Source organism: Sorex fumeus, unplaced genomic scaffold (assembly GCF_029834395.1).
Source record: "Sorex fumeus unplaced genomic scaffold, SorFum_2.1 ptg000265l, whole genome shotgun sequence".
Classification (NCBI taxonomy): Eukaryota; Metazoa; Chordata; class Mammalia; order Eulipotyphla; family Soricidae; genus Sorex; species Sorex fumeus.
The window spans coordinates 26,421,541-26,440,742 of record NW_026606322.1 but is presented as its reverse complement, the minus strand read 5'-3'; the positions used below and the strand labels follow the sequence as shown (position 1 = coordinate 26,440,742).

Here is a 19,202-nt window from a genome sequence, read left to right as displayed (position 1 = left end):
ACTGTAAAGGACCAGAGTGTGAGGATAATGGAAGAACACAGGAATGGGGAGTTATCTTCAAAGAAACACAACACCAGATGGAGGGTGTTGCTTTTGCTTTATTATTGAAAGCAATAACAATGGGTGTTGAGGGTCTGGGACTTTCTTTTCTGTTGTTTGACTTTATTGTTATGGTTTTCTCTGTTATGGTCGTGATGACAGAGTTCTCTGAGACCCAATGAATCCATTTCACCCTACAGTCTTGTTCCATTCCAAGGCTGTCAGGGCCATATTTTGGGGGGAAAACTCAGTTAAAGCTTCCCTAACCCAAATAAAACTTGGAAAGTAACCAGGGTAGGAAAAATGGTCAAAATGCACACAGAGCCCAACAGTCAAGTACTCAATAAAGCACTGTGACTTATAAACTGAGGGTCCCCCGGGGGAAGCATGAACCTTCAGCAGGCCCTTCCCAAGCATATCCGGGACGGGAGGCTTCATGCTAGGCTCTGAGCATGCGCAGGAGGGTCTGTTGTGATGTGTGGGAATGTGTCTCTAAATATCCTTTGCTAGGAAATAATAGCAGATACCCTAAAATTCTTCCCCCTTCCGAACAAAGCAAACCATACCAAAGCAATACAAAAACTTTGGAGTGAGCAAAGGGGAGAAGGCAGCTGGAATAGAGAAGGGATCGCTAAGAAAAAAAAGATGGCTGGAGGAATGGCTCAGGATGGGAGATGTGTGCAGAAAGTGGATAAAGGACCAAACATGATAACCTCTCGGTGTCTGTATTGCAAACCTTAATGCCCAAAAGTAGAGAGAGATTATGGGGAATCATGTCTGCCATGGAGGCAGGGGGAGGTGGGAAAGGGGGGCTATACCAGGGGGTATTGGTGGTGGGGAACGTGCACTGGTGGAGGGATGGGTGTTTGATCATTGTGTGGTTGTAACCCAAACATGAAAACTATCTCATGGTAATTCAATAAAATTTAAAAACAAAACAAAACCTCTGGAGTAAGTCTAGAAAGACACGTTGGTTTAGGAAACATGAGGTACTGACCCATATTTTCTATGCTAGCAAAGCCTGGCTTGTGGCTTGTGGGTACAGAGACTCCCAGGTTGCGGGCACAATTGGTGTTGCTCAGGATTTGGGATCCTAAGAGACTGTGGCACATTTCATACTGCCTTTCTAGCACTGTGTTTTTTTTAGAGGCTCTTATAGCATTGGACCTCAAAAACCACAGTTGAATACCCATGTATAGGAGCCAGAGTGATAGTAGAGCAGGTAGGGCCCCAGACCTATTTCTTGCATGCCACAGACCCAGGTTTGATCCCTACCATCCCATATGGTCCCTTGAGCATTGCCAGGAGTGATTCTTGGGTGCAGAGCCAGGAGTAAGCCCTGAGCATCACTGGGTGTGAACCCTCAAAACAAAACAACACAAAACAAAAAAAATGTGTGATGGTCAAAGCTGAACATGTGTGTAACACCCAGTTACGACAACATCTTCGACATCAATGAAGGAAGGGGGGGACTGAAAAAATTATTAGGGTCAATGTCTACTGGTGTTGATCCTCTTAAGATACTTTTCAAAAGGAAAAGAAAACTCACGTATACTTTCTGAATTCCCCTTCCACTAACATAAGGACTAAAGGTCTATTGGTGAACAGAAGGCTCAACCCTAACAGACACAGATGATTAAGACATATTTTGCATCTGATAGGTGTAACATACCATACACTGTATTGCTGCAATAAAATCCACTAGGAAAATACATTATGAAAAAAAATCACAAGGATGGGAAATGTTTTGACAGTACTGGACTCTAACAATACGGTGAGTTTAAATCCTCTGCTTACAAGAAAATCCATGTAGACGCACATAATTGAAATGTGAGCCCACCCACACGGGCACTGGGCAGGAGACAGTGGCACAGGAAAGCCCCCATCCCAGGTGTTACATGTCAAGCTGGGCTTGCCATGGGGGTAGGAATTGTCCTCCTGAGTTTCTCTGGAAGTGTGACATTTGGGGGACAAGGGCTGAGCAACAGCAGTTAGAAGGTCTCAAGGATTCATAAGAAACCAAAACAAATTTTAGTGGGCCTAGATACAACATTGAAAAAAATCAAAATGTATAAATGTTTAATTCAATGTCTAAAAAAATGCAACATGATAGCAACCCCATAAATTTTTAAACTTTGAATCAGTCATCTTTTTTGTTTCAAGTGTTTGCCTTTTCCAAAGAATTCTGAGACCCAAGGCAAGACTTAATCCCCTTCAGCCTCAACCCCAGGGACCAGCTCAACTTCTGTCCCTGCTTCCCCGAGGCTCGTCCAGGCCTGCTGTCCCCCAGGAATGGTCACCTGCACAATCATTCTGGGATGAAAATGGGGAAATCACTATGGAAAGACAATTCGGACTATGGGAAATTAAATGAGAGGCTTGCAGCTAGATCATTTCGAAAGCCACTGATCAAAGCCCTTTCAAAAATATATATACAGCAAAGAAGTTAGTGAGTAAATAAAGAACAGCAGTATCTCCCATCTGACCCTGGTGTGTGTGTGTGTGTGTGTGTGTGTGTGTGTGTGTGTGGTGTGTGTGTAAGAGGCCTGGGATGCAGAGGGCAGGTCCAGGAAAGAACATGTGGAGTATTTGGCCTTTCAGGGACCATTCGTGGGGAGTTTGGGCTTCTGTTTTTTTCTGGTGATATTTTGTTACCCCTTCTGAGCGGGGACTAATTTAGAGATTATCTCGTCCTATTGCCTGGTTGAACAGAAGAGGAAAGAGAGTTCTAAGGCTCTTAAGATAATTGCCTCATTTCATACCCTCTAGTTCACTGGCGCCACCCTGAAACCCGGGTCCCCAAGTTCAGGATCCAGGAACCTTTTGACATGTTTTAAGATTAAGAAACGAAAGCCTGAATGCAGACAGGATTTTTTTTTTCATCGCGTACTGCACAGATGAAATTCTAACACAGACTGTGACATAGTCGCTTAGATCTCAACCTCACTGCTCTAGCCTTCAAAACTGAGATGCGTGTTAGCATAATTCAGACAGAAGGGAAATTCCAGGTGTCAGCCCATGCTTGGTGTCTAACCCCCAACACCCCCCCATACACCCAAAGCAAGACTGAGAAAGTACCTAGATCATTTCTTTGGTTCTCATCGTTACCTGGAAGAACTACCCTTCCCCCAACTTTCTGCAGTGATACTATCTAAGATCCAAAATATATCAAAATACTATCTAAAATATATAAGGACTGGAGCGATAACACAGCAGGTAGGGCGTTTGCCTTGAATGTGGCCGACCTAGGTTCGATTCCTCTGTCCCTCTTGGAGAGCCCGGCAAGCTACCGAGAGTATCCTGCCTGCATGGCAGAGCCTGGCAAGCTACCTGTGACATATTCAATATGCCAAAAAACAGTAACAACAAGTCTCACAATGGAGATGTTACTGGTGCCCACTCGAGCAAATTGATGAAAAACGGGACAACAGTGCTACTGTGCTCTAGTGCTATTGAGTAAGTAAGTAAGTAAGTAAAGGCCCTCCCGTTGATCATCGATTTGCTCGAGTGGGCCCAGTAACGTCTCCATTGGAGACTTTGTTGTTACTGTGTCTGGCATATCGAATACTCTCGGTAGCTTGCCGGGCTCTGGGCCCGCAAATCGACGATCAACGGGAGGGCCTTTACCTAGTGCTATTATCTAAAAATTATCCTGACTTCTACTAAAAAAAAAAAAATTGGGCAAGTTACTAAAAGCGAAAAGGCCTCCTGAGTCTCTGCAAGCTGATAAAGTGGTTTACACTCACTTCTTGGGGACAAATCCACCCTCCCTCTGTGCCCCTCTTTCCCTTTTATGCCAGGGATCTTGTCAGACCCTGGCCTGAAGCAAGTCCACTGAAAACTTAAGGTCAGGGACATCTTCATGTATATGGCATTCTTTTATTATTGGTCCAGTTGGATCCTACCAAAAAGAATAAGGTCCTTAAGTTTACTGGAAATATTTAGGTAGGTGTATTGTGAATGCTATAGAAAATGCTGGTGCCAATTTGGGGGGAACTGGGGAACTTAACCCAGTGACAACGGTAATGCTTTTGGAAGTCACCCCCCAACACCATCTCAGCACAGAAACGCCCTTGTAGATGGAGAGGAAGACCAAGTTGGGATTCTTTTCTGTTTCCGGAGTCTCCTTTCTATTTGGGTGGGAGTGTAGAAAGCCTTACTTCTGTTCTCTTTTGTGAAGCAGGATTTTTATCTAGAAAGGACAAAGTCCTAAGCCAATGTGCCAGCTAAGGGGACAAAAGTACCTCCCCATGCATTACCAGGCTGGTCACAGCTCCCAGCAAACCAGGTGATTACGGAGAGATAGCGACAATCCTGAGGTGACAGCTCCATAAACCTGTCTAGCATTTTTCTAACCAGTCCTGAACAAAGCATGCCACAGGCTCCATCCTCATGAGCACAGCTCCAGGGCACTCTCTGCCCAGAGGGAGCACGACTTGGACGCTTCTCCTGGAGCTCATTTGTGTTATACTGCTCATCTTTCCTGCCGGGCAACAGTGGACGCAGAGACTGAAGTCCTGGCCACCCGCCCAAGCTCCCAGGCAGAAGCGGATGAAGGACAGAGAACCCAGGGTGGGCGCAGAGCCAGTAGGGCTGCGTCGGAACACCCCCCTGCTTGGGGGCCCAATGTGACAAGAAGCATCATTGCAGCCCTGCTCCCGGGAAAGCACCCATATCCCCAGGGATGCTCGGAGGTGCTGGTTTATGGAAGGATGACAGTTTGGACCTGAATCAGGTTGATAAACTTTCCTAATGAAAAAAATGTTGGCGACAAGTATCAATACAATGAAGCTCAGGGAGCAGTTGGTGCTGTTCTTAAAAATAGACCTTGGTAGCTGTGACTTGTGGGGCTGTTACTTCTCGTCTCAACGAGGGCTCATTTGCTGTGTGACCTTGGGTGAGGGGGAGGCAGGGAATTCCTCTGTTTCCATTTCTCTACCCGTTCTTGTGAGGGGTTCTCAAGAACACTGGGTAAACAATAGCACTGCAGTTAGCCCATATGATAATTAGGTATTTATTACTAAGAGAAAATAGAGTCTTCTAAAAGCACCGCCCATTAGTTTATCCCAAGAGCAGGACTCTGCATCTCTGCTTGTCCCACATTTTTCAGAGGAACCCCAATTTCAAATATTTTCAGGTCATCAACTCTCTCACTTTGCTTGCAACTTTTCTGCATTTCTCTTTTTCACCAAAATATAGGCACCCTGTATACATCCTGTCTCCCTTTTCTCTCTCTTGTATTGGTTTACTATTTGTAGTCAGAATCATAGAAGAAAATCATATTCATGTGATGTAAGCCCTACAAAGTACTTAACAAAGCAATTGAGTGATGGGGGATTAAGTCCTTCAATCTTTCTATTTTCACTCTAAGTCCCTATAAACAATGGCTAGCTGGCAAGAAATAGTGCCCCAGAAAATAGAAAATTCTGAAGGGTTTAAGTAACGCCTCCACTTAGCTCATCTCTAAGCCAACACAGTTTCCATAAAGAACTTCTTTAACCAAGGGCAGACATATCCCCCAAATGACTACTATGTATTTTATTAACCTTTTCCATTTTCAATTAAGTTACTCAATGATCTGGATGAAAAGAGGACTGGCCACACAGGGAATGGCTGAAGACATCAGAGGGATTGATAAGCCATGCACTAGGATACCCTGGAGGATGCTCCCAACCTCTGTGGTCAGTGAGGATTCCAACTGCTCACTGTCTTTAACCTCTCCTTAGCAAAATCCTCTCCTTCAAGGCTCTGGGCTCATTCATGCAGTCACGTGATTTCATGAACTATCTGCAGAGAATGAGCCTTAGTGTCTCATTATTACTGTAAGACAGATTAACTGAATGGGGGGGGGGGGTAGTTTTTCATGAGCCTCCACCTAATACAAACATTTAAAGTAAAATCTGACTTAAAAATTTTTTTTTTCATTCTCAAAAATGTCTTTTTGGAAACTCCCTTTCACTTGATATTCTCTGTTGAAAGAAAAGATCTTTCAACATATTCACAAGCCACTCAGACCTCTACCTGGCAGCAGGAAATGGGTCTCCATGGAGCCTGGCAAAGGCTCATTTCCACAGAAGACACCTTCGCGGGGTGTTCTTTTCTCATCAAAGTTCATTTTCAACCATCGTTTCTTTATTGTTCAGAGATGTCAAAGAAATATCCCATGGAATGCGAGAAAAGCATTCCCCAGTCCTCAGCCTAGTCCTTATGGTGAACTGTCTAAAATGAAGAGTGTTTTTAGTTCTCTGTGGAACATGATCTTCACTGCCATGTTATGACTGAAAACCATTAAAGGGAGGCAGCCAACAGGTTGGCTTGTTTCTTAATCCTGCATCCTTTTTTTCATCATCAAGTGGCAGGTAAGTGGGAGAAGTTTTCCTTCCAGTTACCTGTTGAAAGCTTCATTTGCCTTTTCTAGATAGTCTCGGAGTTGGGACATACAGAAATCTCATTATCCACCAACTTATTTCTCCAAGGCCACGGGAGTACTTAGAACAGACAATATACAGGCAGGATGGTATGGGAGAAAAGGGCATGCACGAAAAAGTGTAAGATGAAGCACTAGGAACTCCTTATTCTATTTCTGACTCCACCACTGTCAGTTTTAAGACATTGAATGTCTTTTAATTTAATGTCCCACCTGCACGGCAGAGCCTGGCAAGCTACCTGTGAAGTACTCGATATGCCAAAAACAATAACAATAACGGACCTCATTCCCCTGACCCTGAAAGAGCCTCCAATATGGCAGCATTGGGGAGGATGAGTAAGGAGAGGCTGCTAAAATCTCAAGGCTGGGACAAATGGAGACGTTACTGGCGTCCTCTCCAGCAAATCGATGAACAATGGGATGACAGTGATACAGTGATACAGTGATACCACCAACAGATACTTTTTAGCTTAGATAAATCTCCAGGGCTGCTTTCCCTGATCTATGAGGCTATTTGCCTTTGTTAGGATCCTTCTAGCTTATGGTTTTTGATTTCATAAAATGAGACATCTTTTCATTATTATTCCACCTGGCAATGCCATGGTCATTTTGCCAAAAATCACTGAGTATTCAAGCAACATAACGATAGGGACTTGGGAGGTCTTATCAATCTATTGATTTGACACACTGCCTGATTTATATGCAATGACTCTCAACATTACATTAGAACATGGATGTGAATTATTTATAATAACCTAGACATGGGAAAAAGATGAATTGTAAAGAAGATGTGGTGTAAACGGTCTCACACACGTACATATACATGCAATATCATCTCAATACAAAAAAAAGAGTAAAATTTTGCCATTTGTAACAACATGGACAATTTTTTTCAGGGTACTGGGCTAAGGGAAACAATTCAGAGATAGTCAACTTAAAGTATGACCTCACTTATACTTGGACTCTAAGAAAACTAAATTGTAGAAACTGGGAGTAGCTTGGCACTTACCCATGGGGGTCAAGGGGGTCAGGAAAATGGATGAAGATGGTCAAACTTCCCTTTACAAGATGAATAAATTGTGTATGTGAATCTAATGTATAATATGGTGACTATAGTGAAAAGCATGGTGAAATATACAACACAGAATACGGAATTGGACATTTCAAACATCCTAAGCAAGTTGATATTGAAAGTTCTTAACACACCAAGTGCAACTACATGAGGTGATGAATGAGTTAGCTGGCTTTACTCAAAAATCATTTCATAATATATTCATTTATCAAGTGCTCCTGTTGCACACCATCCACATACACATGGTCACAGGTCAAATGTCTCAAGAGCGTTGGGAGGGGATCCCATAAATTATCTTTGAAAGATCTTAAAGAAAAAGGAAAATGACTTCAGATGTAACTCCATCAAAATGAGAAGTCCCCACCCTGAGTCAAAGCTTTCCATTATGGGGAATGGAGTGATAGCACAGTGGGTAGGGCATTTGCCTTGCATGCGGCCGACCCGGGGTTCAATTCCCAGCATCCCATATGGTCCCCTGAGAACTGCCAGGAGTAATTTCTGAGTTCAGAGCCAGGAGTAATCCCTATGCATCGCCTGGCGTGACCCAAAAGTCAAAAAAAAAAGAAAAAAAAAGCTTTCCATCATGAAGGAATTAGCCATGGGGATCCCTCCTTGTTTTGCGGGTGATGGGACGGATGTGAATAAAAGACTATGGTATCCTAGTCAGCCTGGAAATCTGCATGCATTTGGCTCTTCTCTCTTGTGGAATGTATGGTTCTAACACCTCCTCGGACAGACTTATCACCTTTCATTGGATGCTTCCCAATGCCCACATTCCATTTAGAGGGAAAGATTCCCTCACGACAGTTCTTTGGGGCTAATCCTCTCAGCTTGTTCCAAGGGCCCTTCTGAATGACAAGGTTTTCTAAGTTAGAAAAACACAGGTGCAGCTCTAGGAAAACCATTCTGAGACCCATTTCTCCCTCTGACCATGAGTCATAGGTCAGAGTGGCTATCAGTTTTGTTTTTGTGAAGCTCCATGCCCTTGTTGGTCCTTTGCAGGCTGCAGTAAATCATAGAGAGATCCCCAATTTCCCCGTTGATGCATGAGAATAACCAAAGAAAGGATATTTAGGAATGTCCTAGTTTTAGCTTCTTCCTGAGGGTAGCTTTGCACTGGGGCTGTCCAAGAGATGGGCTGTGTGACTCCAAGGTGCTTACTCAGTAAACCTATTTTGTCTGAGCCAGAGGGACTATTATTAATAGTTGACTTTGGAACATCCGTGTTGGGTTTGATGGTATATGTGTGATCCTATGGCTGGATTTTCATACATAACCTGATATCGAAGAATACTACTGAGTTCCCAGAGTTCCCTGAGTCTGGGCAGGCCCAGAAAGGTTCCCTGGGCTTAAGGAGCAGAAGTTGAGCAGGAGAAAATAAGGTCAGAAGTGGAGAGAGGTGGGCCACATGGCACTTGGACCTGGTGCAAGGAGCGCTGCTGTCCTCTCCTGCTGCCATGGGGGTTCTCAGGGGGACGCTGCCTGCTATGGGGCCCCGAGTAAAGCTGAAGCAGTACCAGGCATGGTCCAGAGTGCTGGATGGCCCATTCCGGGTCCTATAGCAGTGCAAGAAGAGAGCCACGGGGCCTTGGGAACACAGGATGGATCTACAGATGGGCTCCGCCTGGGGGGCGGCCTTGGGGCCCCCATAGAGGCCTGTGCCATGAGAAGGTATACCCATACCCCTCACCCCTGAGTGGACAGCTGCTAGAGACGCAGGCAGTCTGTTCCCCTGGGGTCCTAATGCCTCCTCCTAAGGCAACTCTCTGTGCTGGGCTCCCAGTCATCCTTCTACTGCAGTTCATCATTATCTCCAATTTACAGGCAAGGGAAGTGAGGTTCAGAGAGATTCCAGGAGTGCCCCAGGCTTAGGTGAGAAAGCCAGAAGCAGCTGCTGCCCCCCCCCCAACCCCCTCTTCCTGGAGAACTCATTCTTGGCTCTTCTATTCTTACACTTCCCCATCTTCCTGCGCCTGGGAGGGTCAAACAGGATTCCCACATTCCCACTCTGAATGTCCCTGCTCCTGGGAAGAGGGAATTCTGATTTTCCACCTGGGCCCTACTAAGGCTCCTGTCAGCTCCTCAGCCTGGGAGGCGGCCCCCTGCCAGGGCCAGGGTGTGGCTCTGGAAAAAAAGCATTCGCCCATGTTTACTCAAAGGTAGTCATTAAGTCACCGTGAAGACGGCTCTTGTGCAGACTAAACAACTCCACTCCCTTTTCAAAAAGTCTTCCTCCCAGGAGCTATTTTTTTCGGGGTACCATCATTCTATATTTACCGATTGTCTCCCCACCACCCTCACCCCAGTCACTCCTCTCTGTGCCCTCCTAGCCCCTATTTTTAAATCATCTGGCAACAGGATTTTCTTCTGAGGCCCACAGAAAGCAAACTATTTCCAAAGCTTCTGCTTCTGATCTCAACAACTTGACAAGGGTCCCATCCGGAAGGTAAATGGGTGCCTTGTGTTCCTCCTGATCCCCTGGCCCCTGCTGGCCACCTGTAGGCCAGGCCACTCCTCAATTATCTGCTTGTTTCTGACCCCAGTGAGCTTTATCTTGTCCTGGAGAGACCAGTCTTTCATCAAAGGCATCCCTGAAATGGTCCTGAGTCCTTCAAGAACCCAGAGCTGTTCCTAAACCCAGTGCTAATGTGCCCCGCCACCAACAAACACACATGGCACACCAATCTCTTAGCCTTATTTGAGCCATGTTTGTCCAACGTAAGAATTCCAAAACATGGTCCCCGGTGCCCAAGAGTACCAGCCTCGGCAAGGCCTCACTTACTTCGAGGTTCTCGGGGTCCATCCACGGTGATTTTGATGGCCCGGTGGTAGGTGGCCACTTGTGGTGGGTTGGTGAAGACGGTGATGGTGAGAGTGAAGCTCTTCCCTGTGGGAACACGGAAGAGAACGTGTGAGGATAAGGGATGCCCATGGGGTGGCCAGCCACTGGCTTCCGTGTCCAACCTGGCAACTGGGCAGGTATTTCCTGCACCCCTGGAGGGTGTGTGGTCTGCATTTCAGAACCTACACCTACATTGTCCCAGGTAACAATGCACCCCACCCTCCCCCTCCTTGCCCCTTTAATCTTTAGTAAACAACACAAAATTTTGACAGATTTCTTGTTTTTTAATTTTTAATTTTTTATATTTTTCTTTCAAGGCAAAACCCTTAGGATAAGATCACTCTACTGTATTTTCTCCCATTTCCCCTGTATATAAACACAGGGCAAAAAAGCAGTGCAAATCCCAATTTTGTCTTCCCTCTCTGATGTTTTTTTGCACCTATGAGGATTAAGTGAGAAAGAATTCTTAAAGCGGAAGACAGACTAAATTCAGATTACTTGCCCTATATGCTTAAAATAGGGATTTTAATTGATTGAAAATATTATTTTGGAGGGCATTAGAGACAGTCATGGGCTTAGCCAGACTCCAATGTATAGTTAATAAATAGGCTATATAACTGATAGGCTCAAGCCTCTCTATCAGGATAAACAGACACTTGCATTTACATAGAAACATTTCACAAACAATTATGAAATGTGGCATATCTTCACTGCATATGTGCTTAATGGCATCACATTTAATAACTTAAAATTCATTAAATGTTTATGTTTTAATATATACACCAACATAAATGTGTCATTAATGGAATAAAATATCTTACTAATTAATATTGGGGCTGGAGCAATAGCACAGTGGTAGGGCGTTTGCCTTACAAGCGGCCAACATGGCCAACCCGAGTTTGATTCCTCTGCCCCTCTCAGAGAGCCCGGCAAGCTACTGAGAGTATCTCGCCCACACGGCAGAGCCTGGCAAGCTACCTGTGATGTATTTGATATGCCAAACACGTAACAACAAGTCTCATGATGGAGACGTTACTGGGCCCACTCGAGCAAATCGATGAACAATGGGAGGACCGTGACGGTGACTAATTAATATTATAACATACTAATATATAAACATCCTAATCAAGACAAATCTTATATTAGTAACAGAAATGCATTAACAATTAAGATTAATCAAATAAATACTAATGTAAAATGTCATTAGTTTTAAATATTTCTTATTAACCGAGTATTTCAGGGGATGGATTCCAACTGAGTTCTGACTAGCAAACCTTTGGCAAAGGTCCAGGGTGTCCGGGAAGGTGATTTTTAAATTTTGGATTTTGGACCACACTCAACCGTGCTCAGGGGTTACTGCTGGTTCTGCACTCAGGAACCACTCCCGGTGGATGCAGGAGAACATGTGGGTTGCCTGGGATAGAACCCGGTTGGCCGTGTGCAAGGCAAGTAAGTACCCTCCCTACCCATTGTACTATCTCTCCAGTGCCCCTGGAAGATGACTTAATAGACCTTTCTGCACCTTACAGAATCATGTGTGTTGCATATGTGGTATGTATTACATGTGTTGTGCGTTTGTGTTGTCTGAGGTATGTATTGTCTGTGTTGTATATGATGTGTGTGTGTGTTCTATGTATCTGTGCTGTATGTGGTTGTGTATGTTGGGGGTATGTATTGTTTATGGTGTATTGTCTTTTTTGTGTGTCTGTGTTACACATGGTATGTGTTGTCCACGGTATGTGTGTTGTACTTGTGTCTGTGGGATGTGTTATCTGTGTGGCCATGTGCTGTCTGTAGCATGTGTAATCTGTGAGTACTGTTTTTGTGTTGTCTGTGGTGTGTTCAGGGTGCTTGTGTCATCTGTGTATGCTTCCTTCGTGCTTGTGTGGTCTGCATGTACTGTATCTTTGTGTTGTCTGCATGTGCTGTGTTTGTGTTGTCTGCATGTGCTATGTATGTGTGTCTGTCTGCATGTGCTGTAGTACTCTCTTTTACGATACTTCTGTTTGAGGGTGAGAGAGCCCTCATCGTGCTTAGCTCAGTTCTCAGTATGAACTCAGTTCCTTCTTTTAATCTGGTCACATGAAATGAAACCTAAAGACACGAAAGGGAAAGAAGCCCGGACACCCATCCTCTGAGCCATTGCGAGACCACATTCAGAAGAGACTGTGTTCAAAACCAGAGGGCCCACCAGACTGTCAACTCGCCTGTCTGCTGGGCACACAAGCGAGAGAGAGAGAGAGACAGAGAGAGAGAGAGAGACAGACATACAGACAGAGACAGAGAGACAGAGAGAGACAGAGAGACAGAGACAGAAAGAGAAAGCGATAGAGACAGAAACAGAGAGAGAGAGAGGACAGAGAGACAGAGAAAGTGACACAGAGAGAGAAAGAGACAGACAGAGACAGAGAGACAGAGACAGAGAGACAGAAACAGAGAGAGAGAGAGAGAGAGAGAGAGAGAGAGAGAGAAAGATCCCTGGGAGCAGGCCAATCTGCCCTGCATGGGGCCAGGAGGTGGGAGCCTTGATCTAATCTCTCCAAATCTCTTTCCGGGCCTGCAAACTTGGGCCTTGCAAGAAACAGCCCAAGTCATGTTCTAACCCCTGCTGTGATCTTAGGGCAGTGGCATCCTCCAGGGCCCCAGCCCTGGGTGCTTCCTCATGGCAACCCTGAGATTGTGAAAATGCATGGAACCTTTCCTGTCAGGACTGCCCACTGGCCGGCTGGACACACCAAGAATCACATCTCTGGGTGCGGAGGGTCAAGATCAAGACCTGGGCCTGGAAGTTTCCCAAGAAGGCTTCCAGGACCCCGTGACTCCTTCCAAGCCTGCCCACTCCTGTGCTGGCATCACCACTCTCTGCGTGGGAGTGGGGGCGGTGGGGGCTCTGTCTCCCAGTCTCCCTCTGCTCACAGGACACTGGTCAGTGAGCCCCAGACCACCTCACTCAACAGGACCTTCCTTAACTTGGTGACAACACTAGCTGCCAAATAAGGTCACGTTTATGTAGGCCTGCGGTTCCCAGAAGACGTGTACCTTTTTAATTTTTTGGGGGGTGGGGCGGGGTGGAAGTTCTCCCAAGCTGTGCTCAGGAGTCCTGGAAATGCCCTACCTCCCCCAATAGATCTCAGTCAATTGGTTTAATGCCAAGGATTTGGTGCTATTTGGGTCCTGTAGAGTCAGGGGGATACTGGGATTATCAGGATTTTATTGTGTTATTATTTATAATTTTATTATTATAGGATTATCCCGGCCAGTTCCCTGGTACTTGAGGGCTCCCTAGGACTGAAGCAGGCAATGCTGGCTGGGGGGGGGGGGTGGCGGGGTGCTGGGGGGTCTTCCTGGAATCAGCCACATTCCAGCCTCGGTGCTTATACTTCCAGGATCACTGTTCAGCCCAGCACAAACACAAAATGTCACTGGGGGCTAGATGAGCTAGAGACATGTGAAACCGTCCGTGGGGGGGCGGGGGTGCCCTGCTTTCTCTGTCCTGTTCATGGTCTCCTAGGCCATAAGCAAGACGTGGTGCCTTTGTACATGACATTCTTTGTACACGGACATTCTGGAGTTGGGACCACATTGTGGGTGCCCCTGGTTTACTCCTGGCTCTGTGCTCACTCCTGGAGGGGCTCAGGGGACCAAGATAGTGCTCTCCTCTGCTTGTCTGCTGCGTGCAAGGAATAATCCTTAACTCTTGTCCCATCTCTCCGGCATCTTTAGATCTACCCACAGCATCCCACACTTCAAATGCCTTCCCATAGACAATTTCCAACGGATTTTGCCACATTCCCATGAAAGAAACAAAAGGCAGATGCCCTGGCCCTCGACCCATAGGGAGAAAAGAGCCAAGATTCAGAGAGGGTAGGCTGCTGGCCCCAAATCACAGAGCCAGACCCCGGACTTCTCACCGGCTTCACTCTTACTGCCACCAGATCCTAAATTGCTGCCTCCGAATGCCCTGCCCTCGCTGTAGCCTGAGTCCTCATCCACATCCAAGCCTCTGCCGCTCTCCAGGACCTAACTGTGTCCCCACAGCCAGAGTGAGCCTTCCCATGCCCTTCCCTGGGACCGAAGTCCGGGCACCGAGAGTTCATGGATGCCAGGAAACCCATTCAACCACAAGTTGGCTGCTTCATGAGGGAAATAAACCCCACGGGGCAGGACGGGTGGACTCCGTGCCCATCACCCTCACCCTCAGTCTATGTGCCCTGTCTTGAGAGATGCCACTTTACCTGACTCTCCCACCAAGGGGCTGGGCATGCGATGGGGAGACTGGAGGCCTTTGGGCACAGTAATATGAGTCACTCAGGGGACTTCATTATTTATTTATCCCTCTCCCACCCTTCCCACCCACTCTGGCACCATCCTTGATGACTAGGGCTCCCGCAGTGGTGACACCTGTGCCAATCCCCCCTAAACATAAACACCTGCCATGCCCACCACCCCCGGCCCCCCTTGGCGAGCACTGACAGGACTGGTGGCTGCCCCCCCCACCCCCTGGAGCCTGATTCCCTCATTCAAATGACCTCTAGGCCTGGCATTCGCTGGGTGAGGGGGCGGGTGAGCCTCCTAGTGTTGTTCTCAACCACTTTGCAGCTAAAGAAGAAGTCGAAGGAGGAGCCATTGTCTGACTCACACCCACCCCCAGACTGGTGGGGCCGGGAAACACCACGGATGCCCTTGACCTTGAGAGCTGGGCAACTTCTTGACCGGAGAGGGTCTGACCAGCACACTGAGAGGCCAGCCAGGGCCACCACTAAACAAACTGAGGTGCCCACAGAGCAGAGGGAGGGATAACCAGGGCACGGGAGAAAGCAAAGTAGGGACCTAAACGCTCTTCTAGCCCTGGAAACCAAAGCCAACAGCAGCCTGAGTGCCAGGGATGGGATGGAGGTAGCTGGGTTCCAGCAACAACTCAGTTAGTCATTGTCACAGACGCTGGCACCTGGCAAGAACCTGGGAAGTAGCAACCAGGGAGAGAGAACTCCGCCTTAACTCACGCACGGAAGCAGCCCAAGACACGCGACATCAGAGATACGCTTATGCTATGCAGAGGTGGGCAGGAAGACAGTGCCCGCTGCGCCCACAGGCCTGTGTGGAGGCTGTCTGGAGGCGCAGACTTGTTGCCCTCCATCTCTAGATCTCATTGCAGTAACTGAGACAGGGACAGACCCTCTGTTTCACTGGTGCAAGTCAGGCAAACAAACACGTCCTAGATCCCGGCTCCTAGCTCCCTAAAGACACAGGAAACTCAGCTCCAGAAAAACCAACTGGAGAGGAGATGCTGGGGAGAGTGAGGTGGATGGAAGGGGAATGGGGGAGGGGGCAGCTGATGGACAGTGACTGGTTCCTTCCCCGCTTCCCCGGGGAATTCTAGCAAAGTAGGGAACTGCCAAAAAACATCAGCTGAGATGTGGGATTATGAACATGGCAGCATGGAGTTCGAGATCAAGTTCACCACTGCCCCACCAGCTAGTGACCTCTGCAAAAGACAACAGTGCTGGCTAATCTGCTTTATCAACAAGTCAGGCCCAAATAATGTCCAGGTGGGCACAGGTTGCCCCTTCCCCCCATGCCAGCCCATGCCTCAAATGCCAGGGCAAACGTGTAAAGACTTTATTGAGTCTGGAAAGAGATCACGGGAGAGCGTCTGTCCCTGGCCACTTGCAGCCAAGCTGCCGTGACAAACACAGCCCACCCTTCACTAGCCTAAAAGCCTTGGCAGGCTGATGCCCTTGACTGTGGTCTAGTCCAGTCCCAGCTGGACACCTCCGTTCTGCCCAGACATGACCTTTCCACATCTGGGAAGTGGCTAGCCTTCAGGTTTGTCATGAACGGCATGGAGTCCCCCAAAACCACGGGGTTTGGGGCGGGACTTGAAACTGTTCCTGGCACAGGAAACAGAGGAACTGATGGGGAACTCAGGGACCACGAACATCAGCCTGCGTCCTCCCAGGTCCCAGGGGGACTCACCCTCTCTTCCTGCCCTGTTGTGACCCCACTCCCAGCTTAGGTTTCTTCATCCGTTTCTAGGGCTCTGGGTCCTTGCTGGAGGTTTGGGTCTGTGAATCAGCTTCTCCTTAGGGGAGTGGTTTCTGTGGGATGTGAAACCCACTCCTTGTCATGCAAAGCAGGCAGGGCCCCAGGGGGTGGAAGTTGGGGAGGGTGGGGTGTCCCATGGCTCAGTGGAGACCACCATCACCTCATTCCCTTACCCATCTTCCTTTTTAAACTTTCCTTCCTTCCTTCCTTCCTTCCTTCCTTCCTTCCTTCCTTCCTCCCTCCCTCCCTCCCTCCCTCCCTTCCTTCTTTCCCTCCTCCCTCCCTCCCTCCCTCCCTCCTTCCCTCCCTCCCTCCCTTCCTCCCTCCCTCCCTTCCTTCCTTCTCCCTCCCTTCCTCCCTTCCTCCCTCCCTCCCTCCCTCCCTCCCTTCCTTCCTTCCTTCCTTCCCTCCTTCTCCCTCCCTCCCTCCCTCCCTCCCTCCCTCCCTCCCTCCCTCCCTCCCTCTTTCCCTTCCTTCCTTTCTTTCTCTCTCTTCCTTTCTTCCTTCTTTTATTTTTTGGTTTGGGGACCCACACCTGGCGACGCTCAGGGCTTAGTCCTGGTTCTGCACTTAGGACTCACTCCTGGCAGTGCTCTCAGGAACATATGCAGTGCTGGGGATGGAACCCGGGTGCACCATGTGCAAGGCCACTACCCTATCCACTGTGCTATCTCTCTGGCCCCATCCCTTGCCCATTTTCTGTGGAATCTCTGCAGGGAGGTCCAACTAGTATGCTCCTAAATTTCAAACACCCAGGCAGAATGAAAAGGAAACAGTAACGAAATAAAATTGAAAAAAATTACAGCTTTGGGAAACCAAGAAAGCCAATGAAACCTCCAGTTTTGTTTTGTTTTTCTTGGCCAATCCTGGAAATCCCCCAAAGATTCAGAAATATTGCAGGAAGGATTCTTCTCTGACCATACAGACGGTGTAGGGTCTGGTTTTGATCATGGGTAACTAAGTACTCAAAGAAATGCACCCTCAGATGCGGGGAGAGGTGGGTGGAGCGCTTCTCACAAGGCATCCGAATGTGTGTGCCTCGCTTTTCCACTGGAAAACCTCAGTCAAAATGAATACTTTCTCTCGCCATCCATTTCCTTATCCAAATACTCAGCACTATTTTGGATCGTGAAGCTGGATAATTATTTATTCGGGGATTTCTGAATAGGTACAGATCCTTCAGCTTGGGTGGAATTCCCTGGTTTCTCCAGGTCGAAGTGAAATTAGATGCTGTTGTGGAAACACTTTGCTCTGTGGGCGAAGGCACGATGGTGTCTTTATCCCACTGTATTTGCATTCAGATGAGCAAAATGTGGTTGGGGGCAGGGGGGTGGGATCCTTCTATGTGTTGGCACAGAACAAAAGTCAGGTGCTTCAAATACAGAACTCTGTTTTCCGTAGAAACAGCATTTGTTTGTTTGGCCCTGCAGATCACTTGAAAAAAAAAAGAGTTACGAGGAAACCAAACACACGCAAAGCCTTTTCACTGGCCATGTCCCATAAAAATGAATGGTTTGAGGACAGGGAGACTGTTTCATTCATCTTTATGAAGATCAACAATGTGCTTTGGGGCTGCAAATACGGTGCATTAGGCGTTAAGGCATTTGCCTTCTATACTGCTGACCTGGGTTCAATCCCTGACACTGCATGGGGTTCCCAAAGTACCACTAGGATGGAGTGACTCCTGAGCACAGAGGTGGGAGTAAGCCCTGAGAACTGCATGGTGTGGCCCACCCACCTCCCCCACCCAAATAAAAATGAAAGCAAAATTGTGCTTTCATTTCTATTTTTGCAGGAGGTGAGGGCTTCCAAACAATGTTCTAATGTTCCCGGGACCCCCAGGCCACTCTTGGTGATACTCAGTCGACTGGACAGGAGTCAGTGTTTGGTCACTGAGGTGGTGCAGTGGCTGGGGGCTCTCGGAGCCACACCTGGTAGCACTGATTGGGCAGAGTGGGGCAGGGGGCTTGAGTGTGTTTGAGTGCATGCCTTCATCCGGCACGCAAGCGCTGAGCCTCTGAGTGGCCAGTCATGCTTGGGAACCAGATCTGTGGACAATTTGGCTGGCTGTCCAGGGCAGCTGCTCCTCGAGCAGGTCTGATTTCACTTCTAATCACAGCTCATCCTTTCAGGTCACATGGGCATGAGGCTCAGCCCCATCAAGGGTATTTATCCACCCGAGGTCTGCCCCTGATGCTCAAGCCTTTAGCATTTCCACCCTCACCTTCAGAAGTCCTGGTCCTGAGTAGCTCTTTCCTTAACGATCCTGACTATTTTGGTTCCTGAATATCTTGGTGGTGTATCTACATTTTGTTTTGTTTTGGTTTGGTTTTGGTTTTTGATTTTTGGGTCAGACCCGGTGATGCTCAGGGGTTACTCCTGGCTTTGCGCTCTGGAATTACTCCTGGCAGTGCTCAGGAGACCAGACAGGATGCCGGGAATCGAACCCAAGTCAGCCACGCGCAAGGCAAACACCCTACCCTACTATGGCTCCAGTTGCTGGATCCACATTTTTAATCCTTTTCGCCCCAACTCTCCACAAGACCCAGAACTCAGCCCTCTAAGGTTGGCTGCTCTGAATATGTCCACCCAAGAGAGTCCTTTGAGATCCCAGATTCCCCAGGCTCCACCCACTGGGCCCCAGGTGACCAGGGTCTGGCCCAGTTCCTCCTGGCACCCTGCTCGTGCCCACAGCCCAGAACCACAGAGAGATGCGGCAAAGCCTTAGGTTGGCAGTTGGAAGCGGGCACCGCAGTTCCTACCACCAAGGTTTTCTT

At 47.7% G+C, this 19,202-nt stretch overlaps 1 protein-coding gene across 3 annotated transcripts in view; it reads right to left on the bottom strand.

The window, feature by feature from the left end:
• RUNX1 (RUNX family transcription factor 1) overlaps positions 1-19,202 on the bottom strand; it is a 270,729-nt gene that overhangs the window by 60,755 nt on the left and 190,772 nt on the right. For all 3 annotated transcript variants that reach the window (XM_056109312.1, XM_056109311.1, XM_056109313.1), the window contains one exon: positions 10,321-10,425. In XM_056109312.1, coding sequence (XP_055965287.1) covers positions 10,321-10,425 — 105 coding nt within the window. The remainder of the gene's footprint in view (positions 1-10,320; positions 10,426-19,202) is intronic.